Here is a 26,488-nt window from a genome sequence, read left to right as displayed (position 1 = left end):
AAGCTGCTCTGAAAAATTGGCAGCTTTCCCCACATGAACCAAAAGAGTGGTTAAACACTATTCCTTGTTGTATTTGGTATGTTATCTTTGTGGTATCTGCCTCCCATTTCATTGTTTAGCAGCTCTAAAACGAGCAATATTTTGGGTTTTGTTTTGTCAGGAAGGAACTCATCGCTTAGCTGAGAGTGGAAGGTATGATACAAGAGAAGATTTCACTGTGGTTGTGCAGCCGCTGTTGGAAGAATCAGACATGCCTTTGACTCTGGTAATTGCAGATGTATACGTTACACTTTTACTCAAATCATTGCTAAGAAAACCCATATATTTGCTTTAAGAGTTTTGATTGCTATCCATATTCCTAACATCAGCCATTCATTTCAAGTAGTAATAAGGTACCAGAAAATATTTTTGAGAACTGTAAATCATAGATGGGGCTTAGCTAACTTAAATACCGTTGATTTCAATGGTCCCTTTTCATCTGACTGTGTCTGAACCCAACTCATAGTGTGGTGATATTGGGAATCGCCTGGGTAGGAGAAGGATAGCAAAGCCATGGTGGCTGCAAGCAACTGTGACTTAATGGTCAGCAGGCCAAGTTGCCAAGCATAACCTTGATTAGGTAAACCTTGGGTAGAAGGCCCAAAATTCAGTAATATATATATAGATAGATAGATAGATAGCTGGATAGATAGATAGATATAGATATAGATATAGATATATATTTATAATTTAAATTTAATTACTGCCCATCTCCCCCAAAAGAGGGACTCTGGGTGGTTCACAATAAAATCAAACTACGGTCATAAATGTTAAAATCTCATAAAAAACCAGATACATTACAATTATTATAAAATGCAATAAATAAATATAAAATCCAAGAGGCTATAAAAGTCCAAGCTGGTGGGAGGGACTCTAGAGTGCGAGCCACTCCTAAGAATGGTTACTCACTTTCCTGCCCCAGGCAAGATGGCATAACTAATATGAATTAGTTATCTTGATTTCTCCCTTTAATGTGAGATGGTTAAACTCTCATGGGTCAAGCTGTACAAGAAAAATAGACTAAATTTTGAGTAATTAATGAACAAACAGAAAGTAATTCTAACAGAGACAGGATGCCTCAGGATGAGGTCCCTACATTTTTAGCAATATCAGGGAAAGACTATTTGGGCTAATCTAGCACTTCTTCTGACTTGAATTGTAAGTTGAAAACTTGAAGAGGACCATTTATAGCTCTTGTACAAATGGTAAGTACAAATTATAAGCATCCAATCATCTCATTTTAAAGCAAGGGTGGCGACTTCTGACAAGACAAAAACTGCAGCCCAGCATCCTGACCTTCTGACAGGCTGCAGAAGGCTGTCTGGTGATGCTTTGACATTCATGAGAAGGAGCATGGCCAAAATATTTTGGCCTGTTTTGGGGCAGTTAAGGGAGGGAGTAGAACCAGGAGCCAACTGGAAAGCAAACTATGGTTCTTTGCTTTCCACCTTTCCCACTGTTAATCCTCCCACCCCACAAAATCCCCCAAACTGGCCTGAAATGGTGCCATTGCATTTGACTGTTTTGAAAATTAATTCTGGCAGCATGATCTCAAGGTGCTAGAGGGCTGCATGCATCCCATTGTCCACTCCTGTTTTAAAGCATATAAAAGCAAATCTGAGAAGCTTTGTTTTTCTGAAATATTTTACCACTTAGTCATCTCAGCATTACAATAAAATACTGGATTTATCCAGTACTCCTTACTTCTATTCTTGGGCAGAAGCTGTTGAGGATTTTCACAATAGCAATTTCTAGCATCATCCAGCTACTGTTACACAATAAAACACTAAAGCAGACAGGCTTCACATTGCTCAGTTATGGCTGTGGGATATTACTGTTCTTTGGGTGATATGTTTCCATAATCAATTCAACACATAAGGAATGCAGTCTTCTAGTTCATATGGAAACCATTGTGTGACCACAAAGAGTCCTGGCTGAAGATAATCATGCTGTATCCATGGAGACTAGTTTTTCAATGACATCTACTAAGGTGTTGAATTTGACATGCAAATGTATTGCCTGAACAGGGCTACTATAAATTGCTAGGGTGGAAACGCTCCTAGAGCAGGTGAAGAAGGCAGTGAACAATATCTGCAGTTTATGATTACCAGACCTTGAAGAGTTCTTTGGAAGTGTTCAAATATAATTTATTCCTCATCTAAGTAAATTTGTCTTCCCTATTTTCATCTTAAGTCAAAGGAGACTTTACAAGAAATACACTTTTCATTAAAATGCATAAACTAGCCACTTTTTCAAAGTTCAAAGATTTTCTTTAAAAAATTGTTATGGGATATGTATTGGGGCACTCTACCAGCTTTCTCTCAAAGATCACTATTCTGCTTCCCACCCCTTCAAAATAAACTACACAGATCAAGCATATTTTTTTTTAAAAAGAAAACACGTTTCTTGGAATGTATAGACTGCATTCTATACAATGACTTTTGGTAAACCACGCTCTGTCAGGCCAATCTCCTTCACATAGTAGTTGCAAGGATAAAGGTGGAAAAGGGAGTACAATGTAATATATCACTTCAGTTTCAAGAAGAAAGATGGGATATAAATCTAACAACCAAGAGCTGCTTTGAAGGGGATAATGCAATATCTTTATGCACCTTTAGCCTCAACAGTATCCATGACCGTTGTGGTGGACAGTCATCAGAGGTTTCCCTTGACATTAAGTCCAGTCGTGTCCGACTCTAGGGGGCGGTGCTCATTTCCGTTTCAAAGCTGAAGAGCCGGCAATTGTCCATAGACACTTCCGTGGTCATGTGGCCGGCATGACTACACGGAATGCCATTACCTGCCCGCCGAAGTGGTACCTATTAATCTACTCACATTTGCATGTTTTCGAACTGCTAGGTTGGCAGGAGCTGGGACTAGCAACGGGAGCTCAACCCGTCATGCGGATTCGAACTGCTGACCTTCCAATCGGCAAGCTCAGCAGCTCAGAGGTTTAACCCACAGCGCCACCACGTCCCTCTGTATACAATATACATTTAAGTTTTATACCATATATACAGTGCAGACTGAATATCTTGAATTGGATAATCATTGGTTTTCATGTTTTTTTGTCCCTCAAGTGAAGTGGGCTCTAGTTCTTGAAAATATATTTGGCAAATACATTTTTGTTTTTTTAACGCTCTGGAACAAATCAGCAGAGTTGCCCGTATGGGCATAATTATGTCTGATTCTTCCTTTAGGATGGGTTGCCAGATTCTTCATATTTTGCCCCAGACTGTTTCCACTTTCACCAGAAGGGTCACTCCCAGGTTGCTCGAGGGCTGTGGAACAACATGGTAAGAGGTTGCTCTAGATGATTTTGTCTTAGTTACGTTCTTAAATCTCTGAGAACTTTAAATGTGTGTATTTTATACTAACATCATAGGCCAAGTATAATTTAAAAGTCAAAAGAAAACATTGAATGAGTGCTTGAAGTATGTATGTATGTATGTATGTATGTATGTATGGTTGGATATATCACATCTATAGTAGCTGGCTTTAATTTTATGCTTTAGGCAGGTGAAGTAAGAAGATCATATGTTGAGAATTGAAGAATATCTGCTAGGTTAAAAGCACTAAAACTTTAAAATGTCCACAATAGAAGAACTAACAGGACATGCCTACCCTGAAAGTATATTGTTTTCTGACTATGGAGAGATGCTGGTTAATCACATTCATTGTGTGCGTAGTTTCCCAATGGATTTTTAATTGGATGTCCACTTGTAGATTATTAGGAACATAAGGATTTAGGAATCCTGTGTTATGATACTTTATTGCTACCACTGACAGCCACTGTTCTTGCCCCCCAAACCCTCCTAATTGCATGTATACCACCCCTGTGAGTGTTCTCAACTTTGCTGCCAAGAATCCTCTTGAGTTAGTTGGTGCTTCCTCCCTCTCCCCCAGCTAGTAAATTGCAGCGTACAATATAAAAAATAGCACTCCATCTAAAGGTTCCCTCTTTATCTTCTTTATTGCCTCACCGTAATTGTTAAGAAAAAAAATAGGTTGATGCAGATGGATAGGGGATGCCACCTTGATTCTGGAGGAGGTAGTTACCAGGAGGTGGGTGAGGTGGCACTTCCCACCAGTGGGCAATGGGCTACATTGTAACTCCAGAGGAAATACAGCAAAACTGACTTTGCAATGTTTCTTCAGCTGATTTATTTGGAAAGTTAATTGTCCCAGTTTGCTAAGATTTACAGAAGACCTACAGGGGTACAGTGCCTGGATTAATGCAGTCCTTTTGTTTGGAAAGGGTCTGAGTCAGACTTTCTTCTGTACATTACATCTTTAATATACTAAAAAAAATAGCAGGATTGATGATTATACAGTTCAAACCACAACAATTATGTATTGATTTATCTAATTCTCTGAAGGTGGTGTAGATTACATTTTGTAATGATTTATGACACACACCCCTGCATCTTTTATTTTTCTTCTCTTGACCCATGCCCTACACCTTTTCTTGTTATTATCTGATACAGTTGGAACCCCTTGGAGAAAAGACAAAAATGCAGATGCTTGAAGCTGAGATAACACTCAAATGTCCAAACCAGGTAAAATGAATTTTCTTAGGACTCTATAGTACAGTGCAATTTCTACTATTATTTCCTTTCCCATCCTTGCTCTGCAAGTGAGACAAATATTTCCACTATCCTGTTTCTTTCCTACAAACTGTGTAAATCCTGCAAAATAGAGAGAACCCCTCTAACACTCACTCACTTGTTCACTTAGATAGAGGAAAGGAACCATTTTGGTGAAAGTGCTGTTTGTCTGAGGACAGAGCTCTGAGTATCACATAGCCATTTGGTAGAAGTTGCCTTTAGATGTAGCGTAGATTCCAACAACAGAGTTAAGGTAAGATTCAATGGCAAAATTTTCTAGGGTAGCCTTGATTGGATGCTGATACTAATGTATGTAGTAGAATTGTTCTGTAAGCAACCTAACCTCACTGAGGAACTTCTGTGCATAAAATGAGACACCAAGGAAGGTATATGGGCCTGGAAAGTGAGAGATGACTGGAGGGAAAGTGTTGACGTGGATCCATCTGAATTCAGTAGAATCGCTCACTCACTCCAAGGACCTGACACAGCAGTAGCCTCTGCCATTGTAATGTCTAAACTCCTGGAAGGCAAACATGGATGAGAAGATGTTCTCATGTTGGTCTGCTTTAGGTGCTGCATCTACAGTGACTGCCTAAAATGTGTGGTTTTCTACATTGGCTCTTAGAGAATGTGCTGACCTACAGAATCATGATGATTTCTAGATGGAAGCACCACCCAGAGTTCTTGGGTTTAATTGAATAAGATATCAGGAGCTGCATGATTTGCTCTCCTGCTGATTTTTTTTTTTTAAGGTAACAAGCTCCTGTTAGGAGACTAATCAGATCAGGGCTGTGATTCTGAAGGACAGGTAAATTTAGTCCCATGCCTTTCCCCCCAGTCTGAATCCCACACTTAAGCAGTTATTCATCCCACAAAGTACCTGCCTATTTTTTTCTGAAGATCAACAGTAATTGAGATGGTGGGGGGAGATGCGTGAGAGATTTAGATTAAGAGAAGTTAATTTGTTCTCTGAAAAACAACAGTGTCTGCTTTTATCCTTGTAAAACTGCTGTGATCTCATAATCTGCTATCTCATCCAGCTGGTCCCTAATCAGACTGACAGAGGTACAGATGACTATCTTGGTTATTTGTAAGACAGACTTGCCTCTGGAGGGCGCTTTGGGACCATAGTTTCATTTTGACTTGGCTATCCCTGTTCTGTAGGCCCATCCATATTTAATGACATACAGAAACTGCAACTATACTTACACCAAGGAAAATACCCCTGATTATGGAAGCCAGATGCTGTGCAAGGATAGAGTACCATCCATCAAGTATCCTACTTCAGGTAATCTTAGCTGCTTGACACCAAAATCATCAAGAGACATCACTAAGGACTAATTTAAATGTTGCTTCTCCTGCCAAAAGATAATTAATATAAAATATCACTGTTTCTCAAATTCTATATGCATTTTGCTGTATTTCCATCAGCGATACATACTTTTTAATAGATAAAGTTGCAGATATGATCTGTGGCAATGACCATTAACAGAGGTAGCAGGCCTGGAAGAATGTAGTTAAGATATTAATAGCGTATTGTAATCCCTGGGGAGGAGTCCTTTTAAGGAAATATGGATTGTTTATTTATACAAAAATAAAGGTGTAACTTAAAGATGTGAGACTCTTATGTGTGAGTAACTCTGACAGAGTTTAATTGAACTTATTCTGAGATACACATTTCAGAATAAGTTCAATTGAACTCTGCTGGAGTTACTCACGTATAAGAGTGAGTAATTCTTACAATCTAATTTATTGTAAGAAAACTTATAAAGGCACCTTGATGATGTTGGCTGTGACTTACACATGCTTCTGTTGTACTACATTCATCCTTAAGACTTCTCAGAATTTTTTCTGCAACATATCAGAACAGCTGCTTGCATTCTGGACTGAGTTTGCATATCTTGTTGAAATATGCTGATGCAATATTTGTCCAGCTAGTTCATTAGTGTGCTTGCTTATGCAGCTGAAAAATTCAGATAATTTGTAGGCTCAGCTGCTGTTAAATAATTCTAACTTTGAAATCCTATATGCATTATTATACTATTTTTTTCTTAATAGTATGAATACTTTACAGGTAGTCCTAGTTTAGCAACTGCCTTATTTAGAAACTGTTTGCAGTTACAGTAATGATGAAAAAGTAACTTTATGACCAATCCTCGCATTTACGATCTTCACAGGGCTGTAAAGCCAAGGAAAGCTGAAATAAAATCATAAGCACAGTCGTGTTTTCACCTAGCAACTGCTTCGCTTAACAACCAAATTGCCAGTTCCAATTGTGGTCACTAAACAAGGACTACCGGTATTTATTTAGCATATTTGGAAGCTATTAACTTCAATAGCTATCAGGGACAGAATAGAACCAGTGGAAACCATGAATCAGTAAAGTAACGCAGTACTAAAACCACATAGGTATGGTCATTAAGACAAATTTTCGGAAGAAGTGGTGAGAGAGAGCTTTTTGGTATGGGGGAAAAACCAAAGTTGAAAGAACCAGCCTTTCCCCATGCCAAAAGAAGAATGGTCCTGGATCACAGTGTTCAGGAACCAGAAGGGAGGGGCATGCTCACAGTAGCCTCAAAGGGCCGATAGGATCTGGGCAGAACCCAGAATCTGATGGAGTCATCACCAGTATCAGTATACAGTAGAGGTGTCATAGATTGATTATACTGGAAGTACAGGGAAAGCACATCTTGTAAACTGGGACCATTACATTCAAATGTATGCTGCCTCTGCAGAGTACTGGGGGTAAAACAAAGGTTACATTGTGAGGGCACGATCTACAAAAATTATGAATAAGATTTTTTAGTGCTGAAATTAACAAGAGCTGAGGATGAGCCTTCCTGCAAGAGGTTTAATTACAATGTTTTTTTTCTTTGTTCTTTTCTCTTCTCTCTCTCTCTCTCTCTCTCTTTTTGCTTTACAGTGCATAGCCTAAAACCAGCTGATGTGCAAGTAATAGCTGCCTTGGGAGATTCTTTGACTGTAAGAAGCACGGTTCTTTTGCCCTTTTTCTCCTAGAAGAGCTGCATTACACTTTGCTTGCTTAAAATACAGAATAGCGGGTTCATGTGCTGGCCCCTGGGAGATGCAAAGGCCACTCCCGCTGTGCAAATGGAGCCATTAGTTCATCATAAGTCCAAGCCTTAATGAGACTTTTTTTTCTCTGACTCAGTATGAACCCATCCATTATGGCTCAGGTTTTCATGCAAATCCAAACAGGATGGATTTTTCAACAAACCTGACAGCCTTAATCACTTGATTAACTAATTCCATCAGGCATTGATAGCAGTTGCTTTGAATCCAAAAGGGAAACACCATCATTCTGTTACTTTATCCCTTACTCCCCCAACTTGACCAAGGCTGGGCTACTGGCATGAGTGGCAAAATAACACATTTAAGTTACTATTGTTTTAATAAAGCATGACAGAGGCTGACAGTGAGGAAAAACCAAAATCAAGTGTCTTTTTTTTCATGCAAATGCAGAACTTTAAAAATCGAATGTTCATAGCAAGAGTTGGGATTTCAGATGAGGGTCACAGCCCTTAGTAGAATGTCATGTGTTACAGCTGTATGGACAGCTGTGCAGCTCAGAACTGTTCTGGGTACATCTAAGTGCCCATTTTGTGTAGATGAGGTGGGAGGGAGATTTAGGGTGGCATGATTTCCTGATTGCTCTAGGATGGGTGGCAAGCACAGTGCAGCAGTTGTGTGGATGTGGCCTACACCAGCGGCATCCATGCCTAAATTTTCCCATTGTTCTTCCCAGTCATCTTCATTTTCTCCGTTTGTTGCATCCTGTAGGCTACCAAGCAGACCTCTGTTCTTGTTTCACCTTCATACATATGCACCAACCCCATTTTGCCTTCTCTGCATTCAACTTCACTGAGTAAATACTGGGACAGCAGTAGTACAAGAGCTCACTGGACTGATAGTGTGACACTTCTCAATCAATTTCTCAGTTTATTTCTTCATTAATCTTGCATCCTACATATAACATTTTAAAACACTACTCCATCCATAAATCTTGTTGATGGAACATGTACATGGCCCCTCTTTTGGAGCTTTCAAAATGTCATGCAGGGGAGGCTTTTACTACTACTACTACTACTACTACTACTACTAATTATTATTATTATTATTATTATTATTATTATTATTATTATTATTATTATTATTATTATTATAATATAACTTGCTGACTAAAAAGGGTCAGGTGCCTGTGTCCCAGGAGCCAAAGACTTAAATGGGTAGTTTCATTTGAGCAGAAAAAGAAAAAGAAAACTCGAAATATGTAAATGGTCAAATTGTTCTTTCTTTCTGCTCTTTCTGAGACAGGCTGGTATTGGCGTAGGGTCAGCACCAAATGATATGCTGGATATGCATACACAATATCGGGGTCTGGCTTGGAGGTAGGTGTGGTGTCTTTGGGCTCAAGTCATGGCTGGGTTAAAATGTTATCTAACTGTCTGTGAGCCAGCAGAAAAGTCTGCTGATTCCTATTCTGCCCCAATGACGGACTCAGCCAATGTCACGGTCCTTGCTTGCTCATTGCAGTCTGAGTTCAGGGAAGGAATTGGTGGATTCCCCTGCATTAATTTAACAGCTGGTGGGGAAAACGAGCACTTACGCTTCTCCCAAATGCAGAAGTGGGGCCAGTTTAGACAAATGCTTAGAACAGCAGGTTTATCCACCTGTCAAGTTACCCAGCTAACAGATGGCGGGAGCTAAGAGGGACCCAGGGTATAATGGGAGAGAGTTCTGTCAGTGCTTCTTGTAACTTCTCCTTCACCCTATTTTCATAACTTTAATTATTGCAATGGACTCACACATGAGTGCTAAAACTATTGCCCTAATCAGATCAATGCTTCCAAGGACAAGTCTGAGGCCACTGCAATTTTCAGGCTGTTTGTTACTTATGTCCTCTCTATTGGGAGGGGCAAACTCCATTCCAGCTATGAAGGTACCAGAACCAGAGTGATGGCTGCTGTCATAACATGTGGGCCAATCACCATTGGGCAAGTTTGGAGTCCATTCCAGTGCATGCGTTCTCCATGGCCAGCCAGGGGTTACTTCCAAGTGTGGCTGGCACGAAGTCTGAACTAGACTCCATTTTCTTTCAACCCTGGTTGGAAATACAACTTACTCATTATGGTTTGCTCCTCCCCCTCCCCTTGCTTCACCCCATATACCCTTCTTTGCCTGTTACCTGTCAACTGGGTTCACATTCTTTCAGAAGAGCCTTGCACCCATGTTTAGAGGTAGCCCATCAGGTAACAGATGTAGAGGAGGAGTTGGGCAGAGCAAGAACTTTGCAAGAGCTCCCTCCCATTTCCCTCCATGCTGCTTCTGTGTGCCTGTTACTTATTAGAGGAACTGTTTCTGAACATGGGTTGAGCGGTCCTTCAGAAGATCAAAAGTACACTCAGCTAGGCTATTTCTTGAAAGAACATTAAGCCCTTCAGCAAGGAGGACACTTTATTCATCTTGCATTTTTAAAGCTCTATGTCTACAGGGCATAATAATACCAGTTTGAAGCAATTTAACCGAGATCACATCTCAAAATTCTTGAGAGCTCTTATTTGCTGATGTGCTAAGAATATTTTACTATGAATCCATATTCCACTCCCTGTAGAGTTACAGCTTTCAGAATTTTCTGAACCTCTTTACAGCTGCTATCCTGGATCTGCTATGCAAAGGAAGGTTTAAAAAGTTGCTCATTCCTTCAAAATAAAGGTGGCCTTTGTTCTATAGAAATCTGGGTATGTCTTGGAATAAGACATAAATAATAATTGGCCATGTTATGTGAAGGTTCCCATTTGTCGTCAGCAAATTCAGTTCTTGCTCAGATCATATAAGCATTAACATCCCATAAACATTTATTCATTTATAGACCTTGTCCTCACCATCCTCTCTTTTCCCTGGTATCTATATTCAGCATCCCTCAGTTTCAGTTATCATTCTACCTAAATTGCATTTTTCTTGAAAAAGAAGGTGCTTGTCACCAGTTCTCTTTTTCACTAACAGGGGTTTGGTGTCTTTCTTTCTTCTTCTTATTGCAGCATTGGAGGAGTTGCTTCATTAAAGAATGTAACAACTTTACCAAGTAAGTCAAAACCTAGCTTCTGCAATTGTGCTGTGTGAAAATAGCAGTTGCTCCCTCTGTTTATTTTTATTAAGAGTAAATGACTCAAGAAGAATGGAACCCACAGTCAACTCATGCACAGAACTCAATTTTGCAGTTGATATCAGAGTTATTCTTAAAATTAGATATTGTTTCCTGACTCTGATCAAACCAAAATATCATTTTATCTGTAGATGGGAATAGGACAGTTTTGTTTTTTCAAGGCTTTTATTATAAATGGTCAGTTTACTCTGGATTTGTTAATTATAATTTATGATTAAATTGAAATCCTTCAATACTTGTCCTGCTTTGTTACCCTACAAATCTTCAGAATCACCCTTGAATTCAATAATATACAGTATATCCCATCTCTCCAATTACCATACTAGTGAATAAGATGGCTAACATTAAAAAATCTACCATATTTACTCAAAAGGAAGCCACTTTTGAATTTAGAATACACTCCCTCCCCACAAGGAAGAGTAGATAGAAAAAAATGAAAACAAATTAAAATTCTGTGCAATACCAACTTCTCTATTTTGTCAACTTTAGATTGCCAGCTCCAGCTGAAGTTAGTCCTGTGATCTCCATATCAATAATGTGTGTGTAATATATGTGTATGCATATATGTTGTATATGTATCTGCCAGAAGTCACACTCCAAACCAGGCAGGACTGTGTGCTAATGTGTACTGCCTTTAAAATGAAATGTATTGATTTAATTTATAAACAGCATTAATTTCCTATCTATATATACCGACCATTCTTTCTTTCACTTGCAAACCACACTCATGCATGGAGGCCTTTCTCTTTCCACAGAAACAGCAAAATAAGGGAAGCAAAAGCCAGGAAGCTTTTCCAAATAATTTTTCCAAATTGCAGTCGAAGGCACCTGAGATACTCACCAGACGTTTTTTGTATCAGCATCTCACATCTCACCCTCTATGCACCCTTCTTTTGCTGCCCAGTAATCATGTTCTTCACTTTAGGAAACATAGGAGAAAAGCCGTACCTCAGAAGTGCAGCACATGCTTTGCATGTAAACAGCCTCAGGTTCAATCTCTGGCACCTCCAGTAGGGCTGGGGAGAAGAACTGGAGTATTCCTGCTGGCCAGTGATCTGTAAAGCAGCTTTTGATGTTCAGACATACCACAAGGGGTGTTAGTCAAGAAATGGCCTTGTTACTATTACAGGTATATGCTTGAAAAGACTTCTTGCTCCATGGGGACATATGACAGGACACCATTTAGGTCAGTGTTTCTCAACCTCCTCAACTTTAAGCCGTGCAGACTTCAGCTCCCAGAATTCCCCCCGCCAGCAGGTTGCGGAGGTTGAGAAACACTCATTTAGGTCAACAGCTTCCTAGTGAGCTAATTTTGCTAATTTGCTCTGATACATTGTTAGCCCTATGAAGTACATACAGAGTAGTATCTATATTCTACTAATGTACACAAAGATTAGTGAAGAACAGAGCATACCTTCATCTAGTAATTGTGAACTAAATTTTTCTTTAAAGAGGTCCTTTGATTTTTTCCCCTTCTTTCGTGGTTTGCCATTTCTTTCAGATATCCTTCGTGAATTCAATGCTAACCTCATGGGTTATTCAATTGGTATCAGTGAAGTAACTGAGACAAATGCCTTTCTCAATCAGGCAGTTCCAGGAGCACAGGCTAAGTATGTTTTTTTTCTTAATTTGTACACACACAGTGTGCAAAATGTTGTGTTCTGGAATATTTCTATCTTCTTCAGGATCACATTGATTTGACCATTCTGGGGGCAGTGCAGCAGTTTTCCAGTAGCAAATTTTCCAGAACAGGAAATAGCTCATGGTTTCTTGATATAACCTAGGCAGTTCTAACATGAAAGGCTGTTTTCTTAGCCCCCAAATTGGCAACCTCTGTGGTCTCAAGGGTTGAATTAAACTTTGGGACTGCATATGTTTGGGATTGCAGGCATACAAACCCATGTACATACAAACTACATTTATTTTCCTCTCTCCCAGTGATCCTGAGAGAATTGCTGGGAATAACCCACTTTCTTTCCAGTGTTTCTGTTTGCTAATTTATGGTTTTTATTCTAACACTGTTTAGAAAGGCTGGTAGGTCCTGGAGAGCAGTCACATTCTCTTTTGTTTCCAGTAATTCTGCTTAAGGTTGCTTGTTTCCCATTGATTTCTCTGATGATCAGCTGGCCTGGGAAGAACAGAACGTTGTGTTCCTGCTGCTAGTGATAGTGGAAAATCAATGATCTGTTTATCTTGATCAGCTTTCGGGTGAGAAAAGTAGGTGAGACTCCCTGTGGCTCCCTGGCACACTGATCGCTCACCTTTGCATTAGGCAGGGTGAAGCAGCCAAAGTGACAAGTTTGAAAATGTCATGACAGGTCAGAAAATTATTTGTTATTAAATGCTTTATTATTGTATTCTTAATTCTGGGGATTGTGAGAGGTGTTTGAGGAATATTCTGCTTCATGTGCCAGAATAACTTCTTTGGTTTTGGGTGCTACTGATCCACTTCGGGCTGGAAAGTGTCTTGGGCCAGTGCTAAAAGACATGAAAGGGACAGCCCATCAATATTATCCAGCACTTTTATCTTGGGATTATAGTGTAAAAGTTCCTTTGCTGGACATCTCTTGGCTTCCCTAAGATGTATTCACAACAGAAAGATGTGGAGGAAATAAGTTTCCCTCTTTCCCCTTTTTCCATAAGCTGCCATTATGTTCACTGATACTATTGCAGCGCCTTAACTCTTAACATACTTTTGCTAGAAGTCATTTGCACTCTACGTTATCTAATAAAGATAAAACAGACTTGATATAATTCCTGGATTTTCACCTAACAGCTAAATACATAAAAGAATTATCAAAGTTAGCTATTTATCTCCACTGATACAAAGCTGCTTCAGGAAATATCAGAACATCCCTATGGGTGGGAAATCTATGAAACAGAACAAATCAAGGAACAGACCCACAGCTCACTTCTGGTTCTGGGACTTCCTAAAAGGTGCAAAGGGTTAGCTCCTCTTTCATTTTTCATCATTATTAAAAAGGTAAAGGTTTCCCTTGACGTTAAGTCCAGTCGAATCCGACTCTAGGGGGCGGTGCTCATCTCCGTTTCTAAGCCTTGGAGCCGGCGTTGTCATAGACACTTCCGGGTCATGTGGCCAGCATGACGACTCGGAACGCCGTTACCTTCCCGCCGAAGCGGTACCTATTGATCTACTCACATTTGCATGTTTTCGAACTGCTAGGTTGGCAGGAGCTGGGACTAGCAACGGGAGCTCACCCCGCCGCGCGGTTTCGAACCGCCGACCTTCCGATCGACAGCTCAGTGGTTTAACCCACAGCGCCACCGCGTCCCTAATAATAATTCATCATTATTAGGATGCTTCTATATAATAGCTTCAGTCAGGAACTGTAGTAACTCAAGAATGAGGTGGTTTCAGCATGCTGCTTTGTTGCCTTTCTCCTCCTCCCTTCCATCCATCCATCCATCCTTCCATCTCCTTGAAAACACAATAATTTCTAATACTGTTAATATTGTATGCACAACTGAAAGCAAAATACCATCTGATTTTGCACTTTACCTTGAAAATAACAGAAGCATGCTCAAATATTCATAGCACATATTTCTACAGGGGCTGATCATGTTGGATGGATTATGAAGCTCCCTGGCTGTTAGACATGAGTCATCAACCACTTTCGCTGATGAATCACTGCCTTTTTTCTCAGAACTATTTTGCTTATCCCCTTGTAAACAAAAGCAATATAGGACGGTCCTATATTAAAGTGCTCCCATGGGGGGACTTCCATACAATGCTTTTATTGTGCAATTATCCTAGGCTTGTTCACTATGTTTTATTGGGGGAGCCACAGTGGAATATGTATTTCTGATTTTACTGTTGCTTTTTAAAAGAGTTTTTTTTTTAGGTCTGTTTTCAGCCATCTGTTCTTTATCATCTTGATTCATTTTTTTCTCATTTTTTTCTAGGGATTTACCAGACCAAGTAAAGCGTCTTGTAAAAATAATGAAAAATGATTTGGTAGGTTGGCAACATTCAAGGAACTTATTTATTTGTCACTGTTGCACATGCCCATATGGTGGAAAGCTGGGGGTTTCAAATCTCTCCCATAAGCTTTCTGGGTTTTCATACCTGGTTCCACTTCCTGCTTTAGGTTAGCAGCTTGGTAGTTTCTGCTGCCTCCATCTACCAGGAAGTTCTTCACCTGACATTCACTCTCTAACTCTGGTGCGTGTGTGTGAGAGAGAGGGCTCTCACACCTACAGTATGCAGTCGTTCTGGAGATTAAAAGGTCAAAAAGACAAAAAATAGAAATATGTTCAATAAGGCTACTTAATGTAGAGTCATGTGACTAAAGGTTTTTGGCTTTTTCCCCCTCCTTAGGAGATAGACCAATTTCACCAGACATAAACAAAATCAAACATCTTTAAAAAGAAGAGAGAAAATATAACTCCCTTTTAAACTTTAAACCATAAAATGCATGCATTCAGAATTGTAGAGAAGGAGTTACAGAGTAACCTTGATCAAGGTCTACATCTAAACAGAAAACCCACAAAAATGCAAAATGAATGCACTGGGCAGACTGCAAAATCTTCCTTCCTTCCTTCCTTCCTTCCTTCCTTCCTTCCTTCCTTCCTTCCTTCCTTCCTTCCTTCCTTCCTTCCTTCCTCCCTCCCTCCCTCCCTCCCTCCCTCCCTCCCTCCCTTCCTTCCTTCTAAATGGTACAACAGCCTTAATTTCACATGCTAGCGAAATATTGGTTAGGATCATCCAATGCAGATTAGATCCCTACATGGAAAAAGAGATGCCAGATGTTCAAACTGGTTTTAGAAAATGCCAAGGAACATGAGACATTATTGCTAATGCACACTGGATAATTAAGAAAGCCAAAGAATACTGAAGAGAACTCACTGGGTGCTTCATTGATTATAGAAAGGCATTCCATTGTGTCAATCACATCAAGCTGTGGAATGTGCTCAGAAAAATGGGAATCCCAGAACATCTCATTGTCCTCATGAGAAACTTATATACAGGTCAGGAAGCCACATTATGAACAGAACATAGTGAAACAGACAGTCTTCAGGTTGGCAAAGAAGTGTGACAAGGCTGTATACTCTCCCCTTATTTATTCAACCTATATCCTGAATTAAGGGAAGCTGGATTGGAAGAAGATAAGCATGGTTTTAAAACTGGAGGAAGAAACATCAATAACCTATGCTATGCTGCTGACACTAGCCTGATAGCTGAAAATGCAAAGGATCCTTTTCATAAAAGTCAAGGAGCACTGTGAAAAAATGGGACGAAAATTAAATATAAAGAAGACCGAACTAATGACAACATGTAGAACAACCAGCCTGAAAACTGACAATGAAGATACCCAACTGGTAGAAAGCTTCTGCCTTTTAGGATCAACCATCAACAATAAAGGACAGGCACTGCAACAGAAAAGGCACACATTCTAAATTTGGAGCGATGACAATTCTTAACTGATGGTACCCCCAGCATGCCTCTCCTGCCAGGCTGAATGGGACAGGTAGAGATGATCGGAGAGAGGCAGTCCCACAAATAACCTGGCCACGTGCCAAGGTGATGCTGGTTTATTACAAATATGAAGTTCTCTATAAAGAGATAGAATTAGGATTCAAATTATACATATCAAAAGTACATGACACAGAGGGAGTACAGTATCTCTCCCTCATGAAGATGTGTATTATGTTCTTAGCAAGCACCCCAGAATTTTGTGAACAGTCACTTTATGCAGAATCACAGATACTGCTTTCTAAAAGTATAGCCTGATGTCCTTAGATTTGTATGGATAAACCGGAAATGATATACTGTATTTTATTCTCTTCATTCAGAAAATCAAATTCGACACTGACTGGAAAGTCATAACAATATTCATTGGAGTTCAAGATCTGTGCAACTATTGCAAAGATATTGTGAGTTTTTGGAACATTTATAAGCCAATATTTTGGTTTGTGGGGAATTATTAACATTACAACTTTATATTGGAAAACACAAAGTTCCATAGCTGAACAGCCTATTGATAACTATATGGCTCACTTGGAAGTTGTGACAGTATTTGTATACTAGTACCAGTGAAAAGATTAGTTATGTAATCTGAAGATTATTCTGGGGTAAGAACAAAGCTTCAGGTGTAAAGTGAAAAGAGATCACTCCTTTTCCCCAGCTACTATATTCTGGCCATGGTTTGATTGTAATTTTCTATAAACTCATGACAATTAACTGATAAACTCTCTCTTCACTTTATGTAACTCTCCTGGGCTACTTTGATGCTTCAAAAGTGCCAGAGTCACAGAAGAAAAAATAGGACAAGTGTCCTTGGTCTTAGTATGCTATCTCAAATTAGTTTCAGAAATACTAGAACAGGAAAATTAGGGAGTCTCATAGATTTTCAGAAGTTGCAAGATATAGCTCCTAGTATCAAGCCAATTTGTCAGAACCTGTTATTTATTTACCATTATGAAAATGGAGTGACTGACATTTTCTTCTTTAAGCTTTGGAAAGTTTCAGCAATGACTGTAGTATCTTCTTCCTTGTTATGAAATATAGTAAACGTATCTTTGCTTACAAATATACAAATGGAACATTTTTTTAAAGGTAGATGGCTAATCCCTAAAAATATGCTGGTTGAATTTAGTTTTAAAAAAATACTGCCCACTCTTTGACTCATTTTTTTCTCTTAGTTAAGAACTGCCAAGTTGTTATATCTGTGCTGTTCCATGAACTGAAATCTCTGACATTCCAAAAGCTAGTGACAGTTCTAACCATTGAGGACTGAGCAGAAATTAGCTCAGGTGACTTTATACCTTCCATTCCCTGCCCTTCTCTGGTCAGACCCTGAAGATCTAAAACATTAATTTAACCATGCTAAACCAAATGCAGTTGCATCTCCCACCCCCCAATTTGAAAACCTGTACAATGAGGGGTCCCTCTCATGGAATATATTCTGTTGAAAGTGGTTATAATTTTTCTTTCAAAAACTTTGATGGGTGTCACCAGCATTTAAATGCTTGAGGGGACTTAACAATAAGCCTATTTACTATCATTGAGGTATCCAGATGATTAAAACCAGGCATTGTCTTTCTATCACAGTTTTTAATTAGGTCATACTAGTTCATTATTGCTTGTGTCATTGTCTGATTTGGTTACAGTACAGTACCGTACATGAATCCCATGTTATGTTTTCCAATAGAGGGCCAACTTGCAAGAACAATCACATATTTTAATTCATATATGCTGCAACAATTCACTTAACTTCGCCTTTTCTATAATCGTAATAGTCTCTTTCCATTTCTCCTCTCAATTAGAACCACTATTCAGCGGTAAACTTTTCAAATCACGTTCAAGAAGCGCTTGACTTGCTTCATACAGAGGTAGGTGGTGGTTGCTCAGAGAACATCTGTTCATTTTGTCTTGCACAATTGTCTATTTTTTGCTGATTCTCATTCAATAGCCATGTGTCACACAGCTTCAGCTGAGGACACATCTCACTCCATCTGCAAGGAGACTGCATTTTCTCAACACTCCAGTGGCATTATTTTGTTGCTGAGGAAATGTAATTCTTCTTCCCTGTATTGTCAACTGCAAAATGAGTACTATGATACTGGAACACAGTTACACATGTACCACAAGATCTTTTCAGACCTAGTGTAATGATTGCCTATCCTTCAGCAAAAGGCAGGAGATCAACCCAATTGTCCTGCTGATAGTTAACAAATGCACACAGAAATTGCTCAAGGGTCGAATTAAGAGCCTCTGTAGATCCGTCAGTCTCAGGATGCGACACAGTGGACAACGCCTGTTTAGTGCCCACCAGCTTTAAAAGTGCCCGCCAAAACTGGGAAGTAAACTGTGTCCTGCGATCTGTGACCAAGCGGGAGGGGCTCCCGTGGATCCTGTAGATGTGGATTAGGAAGAGGCGGGCTAATTGTTGAGCAGACGGAATGGAGGCACATGGAATGAAATGGGCTTGTTTAGAGAAGTAGTCTTTCACCACCCAAATCACGGTTTTTCTCTGACTAGGAGGCAAATCGACAATAAAGTCCATGGAGATCTCCTCCCAAGGGCGGGAGGGACTGGCCACTGGCTGTAGCAAGCCTTGCAGTTTGCCCCCCTTCCATTTTGACATGGCACAGACAGGACAAGAAGCAACATAGTCTTTGACATCACGTCTTAATGTAGGCCACCAGAATTGCCGGCGCACCAGGTGTAAGGTTTTCACAAAGCCAAAATGACCAGCCACCTTATCATCATGAGATCTACTCAAAATCTCTCTTCGCAAACTGTCAGGGACATAGAGGCGGTTCTGCTTCCATGCGAAGCCTCAGTCAAATGTAACATTGTCTCTATTCACTTGCAACCAAGTGTCAGATTTCAGTTCGGAGAGAAACTTTTGTTGCAATTGCGAAGGAACCACCGGCATTCCCCCAGCCAGTGAAACTGAAGCTGAGGGCAGCTGCGCACAAGTCTGACTGCATGTGACAGCTTGCAACCCCAACTGGGGTTCTGTCCACAGTGTCCCCACCACATCAGGTACCTGGACCGAATCCTGGGGCAGGCGGGAAAGCGCATCAGCCAGGAAGTTTTTCTTTCCCGGAATGAACTTCAGTTTAAAATCAAAGTGGCTGAAAAATTGAGCCCAACGGATTTGCTTAGGGCTGAGCTTACGGGGCGTGCTAAGCGCTTCCAAATTTTTATGGTCAGTCCAAACCTCAAAAGGACATTTGGCCCCCTCTAAGAGGTGGCGCCATGTGTCCAAAGCAGCCTTGACTGCAAAAGCCTCATTCTCCCAAACATGCCATCGCCTTTCCGTCTCGGAAAATTTGTGGGACGAATAGGCACAGGGCTTCAGGCAGCCTGCAGCATCCGCCTGCAACAACAGTGCTCCAATGGAGAAATCGGACGCATCCACTTGAACCACAAAGGGCTTAGTGGGATCAGGGTGTTGCAGAATAGGTTCAGCAGTGAACAGGCTCTTACGTTTGTCGAACGCCAACTGGCACTCAGGTGTCCAATTGAGCAACGCTCCCGGGTTCTTCACCTTCCGTGTGTCCCCCAGCCCCTTTGTTCGTAATAAATCAGTGAGAGGCAATGCAATTTCTGCGAACCCCTGGATGAACTGGCGATAATAGTTGGAAAAGCCAAGAAAACTCTGGAGCTGCCTGCAAGTACGCGGGCGCTCCCATTCTAAAATAGCTTGAATTTTTGCAGGGTCCATTTCAATACCCTTGTCGGAAATTCTGTACCCCAAATAGTCAAGCTGAGTCTTGTGAAATTCACACTTAGATAGTTTAGCATAAAGCTCAGCCTTTCTCAGTTTGCTAAGCACCTGTTTCACCAAACGCTCATGTTCCTCCATTGTTTCAGTATAAATTAAAACATCATCCAAATAGACCAGTACTCCTTTGAACAAATGCTCATGTAACACTTCATTGATCAATTGCATAAACACCCCGGGTGCCCCCGCCAAACCAAACGGCAAAACCTTGTACTGGAACGAGCCCAGAGGACAATTGAAAGCAGTCTTCCACTCATCCCCCTCCCGTATACGTATACAGAAATAGGCTTCTCTCAAATCCAGCTTAGAGAAGATCTTCCCCTTGGCCAGATGTGCTAACATGTCTTTTATTATTGGCAAAGGATATTTGTTCAATATTGATACCTCATTTAATCCGCGGTAATCTGTACAAAGTCTCAATGTCCCATCCTTCTTTGCACGGAACAAAACAGGGGCGCCTACTGGCGAATTCGCTGGTTCAATAAAACCCCTGGCCAAGTTTTTGTCCACAAACTCCTGCAGCGCCGCCAGTTCTTTTTGTGTCATGGCGTAGATTTTTGGCTTGGGTAGTTGTGCATCAGGGACCAACTCTATGGCACAATCAGTTTTCCGATGAGGTGGGAGTTGGTCTGCCTCTTTCTCACCAAACACATCTGCAAAACTCTGGTATTGCTCCGGTAAGCCCTCCAGTGGGGTGGCAGCGAAATGCGGGGTTGCTGCCGCCACCCTCCCCACTGCAGCCTGCAGGGCGTCGTCCTCTCCAGGGACTTGGTAGAAACCATCCCCAAAAGTCAAAGTCCTGTGCACCCAGTTTATATACGGGTTTTGCTGGACCAACCAAGGAATCCCCAGAATGACCAAAGGACCCCCCACAGGCGCCACTACAAACAGCAGCCCCTCACGGTGGTTGCCCATTTGCAACACCACCATGCCCGTGGAATGGGTGACTGGCTTCCCCCCCGCCGTAGAACCATCCAGCTGGGTAAAAATCATGGGACATTTTAATGGAAACCTGGGTAACTCCAGAGCAGCCACCACGTCAGGGTACATCAAGCAACGTGAACACCCTGAATCGATCAATGCCCACACTTCAACAGTTCTTGTGCGGGAGCCTAACTTCACTTTCACTGTCAGTGTAGGATAGTTGCCACTCACCGAAATGTGGTCGCGCCCTTCCTCCACCACCTGCCCAGCGGCGCCCTTTAAAGCAGGTGGCTGGCATTTCCCGCCGGCTGGGGCAGCTTGGGCTCCCCCTCGTCCCCAAAATAAGGGACTTCCTCTGCCTCGGTCTCAGCCAAAGCCGCCTTCATCTTCCTGGCTAAAGAGGGTGACTTCCCCGACGACCTTCCCGGACGTTCCTCGGTCTTTCCTCTCGGGCACGCCGCTGCTCGGTGACCTTCCTTCCCACATCGGAGGCATTGTCCCTTCGCGTAGCGGCTCTCTCTCTCCTCTTCCCATGCACGTTGCCCAGGCTTCCCAGTGGGTGCAGCGGTGCGGGAACCCTTGCTGAGCTTAGCATATTTCATCACCCTTCGGTGGGCAAAAGTTTCTTGGGCATGCTCAGCCTTCCCTGCCAGCTGTATCCACTCATACAAGGAGTCTGGGTCATCTCGCCCCAGTGACCACCTTAGGACTTCCGTATTTAGACCATCCTTAAAAAGTTCTATTAAGGTGGATTGGGACCAATCCTCAACTTTCCCAGCCAAAGCCTTAAATTCCAGAGCGTAGTCTGCCACCGATCGTGGCCCTTGGCACAGCTCCTTCAATGCCCGTTTTGCTCTTTCTTTAGCTAACAGTCTTCAAAGTGTAATTTTAATGCCCACAGGAATTCCTCCAACTCCTCCAACTCAGGGGCCTCCGATTGACACAACTGCATGTACCAATCGGCCGGCCGCCCCTTGAGCTTAGTGGCAATGGCATTAATCTTAGCCCTTTCTGAGCAGAAGCACTGTTCCCATTCATCCATATAACTTCTTGCATTGGTAAGGAAAAATGACAGCTTGGTTGGGTCTCCATCGAATTTAACAGTAAAGTCCTTTACCCCCACTCCGGGTGGTCCCTTCATCACAGCTGGATGATCGGCCTTCCTCGTAGCCCCCAAAGATCTCCACTCTTGAGGAGGGGACCTTGAAATTCTCACCCACGGTGCTCTCACTTCCTCTCGGTGCCAGGTCCTACTCCTTTCTTCTGGGGAAGGTGGGGGCGAGGAAGGAGTCAAGTACCTATGGCTGGACTCCTCTCTCCTCCTCTCTCGGGGACCCCAGTCCATGGACTTTTTTCAGAACGTAAATTCTAAGGACTCCAATTTAGCCTCCAGCAGTTTTATATGTTCAGGGGTTTGGGATCCCTCCTTTTTCTCTTGCTTCACCACAGTTGAGGACAACGGGTACTGCTGCTTCCAAGACGTTCTTGACGTCCCGGGTAGGGCTCCCTGTGTCTCATCCCAGGTGATTAACTTGCCTGGCGACTCGCCGGTTGGTTCAGGGGCTCTCTTGCCTCCAACCTCCTCATCCCCGATGCTGAAGCTCGACCCCTCCTGAACTTCTGAAGTCTCTCTGGGGGGAACTTTTTCCGTTCTTACCACCATAGAATCAGGTTCCCTCTCGCTCGACTCCTCGCTTTCCATGGCTTGTGGATTTGGTTTGCTCATTGCTAGCACTTCCCCTCACAAATAAATCTGGAAAGGGGCTAACAGAAAAATTTTTTAGATTTTCAGATTTATGTAATGATTGCCTATCCTAACAGAGTCAGACTCACAAGCAGGTACTTAATGATATCTGATTTATTGTGAGAATAGTATGCAAATACAGAGAAAGCTGAGAATGAATAAAAGCGCGCCAAATACAAACTAAAAACCCTCGGCTCAAAACATAATCCCTCCCCTCGCCGGGCCATAACAAACTCCCCCCGCCCCAGGTGCTGGTAACCTGGGAAAGTAACCTTGAACACATGAGATAACCCAAACACATTCCAACCCAACAGCCAACAGATAACAACTCCCTGAGATGGAATCCTCCTCCCTTCCCAGATCAAACACGTATCAGGTAAATGACATGCGAAACGTTACGATGTACCAGGAACATTGGAATGGTGAACATGACACCTAGTATACATTCCTCCCTGTGATGATGTGAAAGGTCTCCTGTGCAAGCACAGAGTCATATCTGACCCTTTGGAGGGATGCCGTTTTCATGATGTTTTCTTGGCAGACTATATTGGGGTGGTTTGCCATTGCCTTCCCCAGTCGTCACCTTCCCCAGCAAGCTGGGTACTTGTTTTACCGACCTCAGAAGGATGGAAGGCTGAGTCAACCTGAGCCGGCTACCTGAGAATCCAGTTTCTGCTGGAATTGAACTCGGGTTGTGGGGAGAGTTTCGGTTGCAATACTGCCACCTACCACTCTGCGCCACACAAGGCTCTTATGTTCCTCCCTACCTCAATCAAATTCCAATGTTTCAATTTTACTGTCTCCTTTATGCTGGGTTATTATCACCATATAGTATGTTTGTGGAGTATTCTGCAAGTTGGAAAGGATTAGGTTCCACTTGGAAATATGCTTTGCAGTTGCAATAATAAAAGGATATTTATTTATTTCCAATCAAAGTGAATATTTGTAGCTCAGGGTTGAACTGTGGAGTCAAGGAACTCCCAAAGAGAGAATAACACCGCCACCAACACAAGCTGGACAAACTATGGTATACAAACAGAGAGCAAGGCCCACTCCCTTTTCGCACTGAAGATGTTGCCTAGTCTGGCAATGAAATGTCTGCAAGAAAACAACAAGACTCAGAGAGCACCAAGGACTCCATGTTTGTTTGTTTGTTCAATTTATATAGCCACCCATCTCAAACCAGTGACTCTGGGTGGCTAACAATCATATCTTTCATACAAGCAAAAGATGTAAAGCCAAGGAATCATATGCTTCAGTGTTTAGTGGAATGTAATGAAATGGGCACAGGGATATAGAATTTTCTCAATAATTATTGTCATTAGCTATGATCAGTAGTAGGTGAACTTAGCACATCCCCATTGACACAAATAATTATTTTCTGGTCCCAATCTTTCCTGACCAGATCCCTCCAGATATGTTGGGCTGTAACTCCGTTACCTGTGATATTGTAAAAAAAACTTTTCAGTGCAGAGATAGGAAAGTGAAGGGAATGCAAAGGGAATCTGGCAAAACCTGATAGGAGGTGAATTAACTTTGACAGCAGCTTTGACAGTGCTATAGAACGGATACAAGCCCTGTGTTATATATAATATAATTTGGATAATTTTTTTTCAGGTGCCTAAAGCTTTCGTTAACCTGGTCGAGGTGATGGATCTTCTCCCTCTAAGACAACTGTTTCTAGACAGCAGATTACCATGTGGTGTGCACCTAGCAGAGTAAGGCAGTTCTGGCACCCTCCAAAGTCTTCAAATAAATGAATAGCCATCCAAGCTATTCATTTATTTGAAGATCACTTAGTATCCAATGACGAGTTCTTTGGAAGCTGTGTAAGAAACCTGTCTGAGGTTTAGTGACAAAGTGAGGATTGCAACCTACTAAGGCTTACACACAGACTTTACAACCAATATAATACAGAAAAATGCCCCACATAAGACTACATTAAAATTCAATGACATCTCATTTTGCTGATGCATTTTCTCTGCTAAGTCACGATTCAGCATATTTCTTTAAAGATAAACCTGAGATGTTACAGTACATGGCTTTTCCTGTGATGAAGCTAGGCATTTTGGATCCAGTACAATCCTCTCTGGTCACTTCACTAATTCAGATTTCTCTTGTATAAGTGAGACCTGCATACTAATATATTGCTGTTTTGCATTTCACTACTTTACATCCCTCTTCCCCATTTTTCCTCTGGCTTTACTTCTTAACATTCATTGGTCACTGAATACATTTGACTCTCATTCGACTGATTTGGGATCCTCTCCCTGTTAGACTGTCATTCTGAAGCTGTGTTTCTCAACCTTAGCAACTTTAAGATGAATTCCCCAGCAGAGTTGAAGTCCACCCAGCTTAAAGTTGCTGAGGTTGAGAAACACTGTTCTAAAGATAGGGGAGGGTCTTTTTATTTTGGATTGCCACAGACCTGCTGATGCCTTCCTGTTGTGCTTTTGCCATGTAATTTACAGACATTACAGCCTCAGTCAGAAGTAGGGAGAACAAAGTTTCCTATTCTAGATTTCAGTGAACAAGTAAAATGTCAACAATGATACAGTAGAATCTCGGTTAACTGGAACTCAATGTCCTGTTCAGACTATGCAACCAGGCAGAGTAATTTCAAAAATACTCTTTATTAAATAACTATTTACAATAATTAAGTCCTTGAAGCACAAAAACTGGATTCAATCAAGCCCAACTGGGCAACAATAAGACAGTGGAACAGGACTCTCCAATGGGAACTGGATGGCTGGAAGACTGGAGCACAAGGTGCTGATGAAGCTGAGGGCAACAGGACTCAAACTGGAACAGTACTTGAGTTGCTCTGGTGCTGGAACACTGGGTGGCTAAAGACCCACGTTGGACTGGAAGCCGGTAACTGGAGTCTCGAAGCAAGACTAAGAACCGGGAACAAGGAAGGGCTCAACTAGATGCTCTGGACTAGGCTGGATTCCCTGAACTGGAGACTTGGAGCAAGACAGGAAACTCAGAGCAAGGCTAGACTCGGCTGGAAGCCCTGGACTAGGTGGGATCCTCTGGACGGGAGACTTGGAGCAAGGCTGGAAACTCAAAGCAAGACTAGACTCGGCTGGAAGCCCTGGACTAGGTGGGATCCTCTGGATGGGAGACTTGGAGCAAGGCTGGAAACTCAAAGCAAGACTAGACTCGGCTGGAAGCCCTGGACTAGGCTGGATTCTCTGGACTAGAAACTTGGAGCAAGACTGGAAACTCGGAGCAAGACTAGACTGAGATACAGGTTCACAACAAGGTAGGTGTGAAACTCCTGAGCAAGGTTGAGCACCCAGAGCACGGTTGGACGGAACTGAAGACACCTGCGGGATTGAGAATCAAAGGCACAATGAAGCTGCACAGAAGATTGCAGAGTTTCAAGGCTAGATGCAAGGCTGAGATTGCTGGGCACAGCGAATACAGAATCCTCGATGGCAGTAGAAGCAGGATTCAAGTCCTCTTCAGTGTGGAGCAAAGGCGCTGGTTCCTCTTCGGCAACAGACACTGTCTCCGATGCAGGTAGGGACTCTTCTGCTGAAGCTGTGGGCTTGGAGGATCAGTTGTCTCTGGCCACTCGCTCTTTGTGCGTCTGCCTTTTATCCCAATCCTTCATGTGCCTGGACGCTTCTGCAGCCAATTGGGCTGCCTTCTCTTTCATGTGCTTTTCTGCCCATTGTTGGCGTGTGCTGATTGGAGGATTTGAATCCTCCCCTGAATCCTGGCC

The 26,488-nt window shown here is 41.9% G+C and overlaps 1 protein-coding gene across 1 annotated transcript in view; it reads left to right on the top strand.

The window, feature by feature from the left end:
* The window catches only part of PLB1 (phospholipase B1), a 119,137-nt gene that overhangs the window by 52,611 nt on the left and 40,038 nt on the right, over positions 1-26,488 (top strand). Inside the window, exons 21-32 of the mRNA XM_063304585.1 lie at positions 161-265; positions 3,240-3,335; positions 4,527-4,598; positions 5,811-5,934; positions 7,570-7,628; positions 8,982-9,055; positions 10,706-10,749; positions 12,332-12,440; positions 14,755-14,806; positions 16,645-16,725; positions 18,118-18,183; positions 24,373-24,473. Of these exons, the coding sequence (XP_063160655.1) occupies positions 161-265; positions 3,240-3,335; positions 4,527-4,598; positions 5,811-5,934; positions 7,570-7,628; positions 8,982-9,055; positions 10,706-10,749; positions 12,332-12,440; positions 14,755-14,806; positions 16,645-16,725; positions 18,118-18,183; positions 24,373-24,473 (983 nt within the window). The remainder of the gene's footprint in view (positions 1-160; positions 266-3,239; positions 3,336-4,526; positions 4,599-5,810; positions 5,935-7,569; positions 7,629-8,981; positions 9,056-10,705; positions 10,750-12,331; positions 12,441-14,754; positions 14,807-16,644; positions 16,726-18,117; positions 18,184-24,372; positions 24,474-26,488) is intronic.

This window comes from Candoia aspera, chromosome 1, assembly GCF_035149785.1.
Source record: "Candoia aspera isolate rCanAsp1 chromosome 1, rCanAsp1.hap2, whole genome shotgun sequence".
NCBI classification, from domain to species: domain Eukaryota; kingdom Metazoa; phylum Chordata; class Lepidosauria; order Squamata; family Boidae; genus Candoia; species Candoia aspera.
This window is presented reverse-complemented; position numbering and strand designations above follow the sequence as displayed.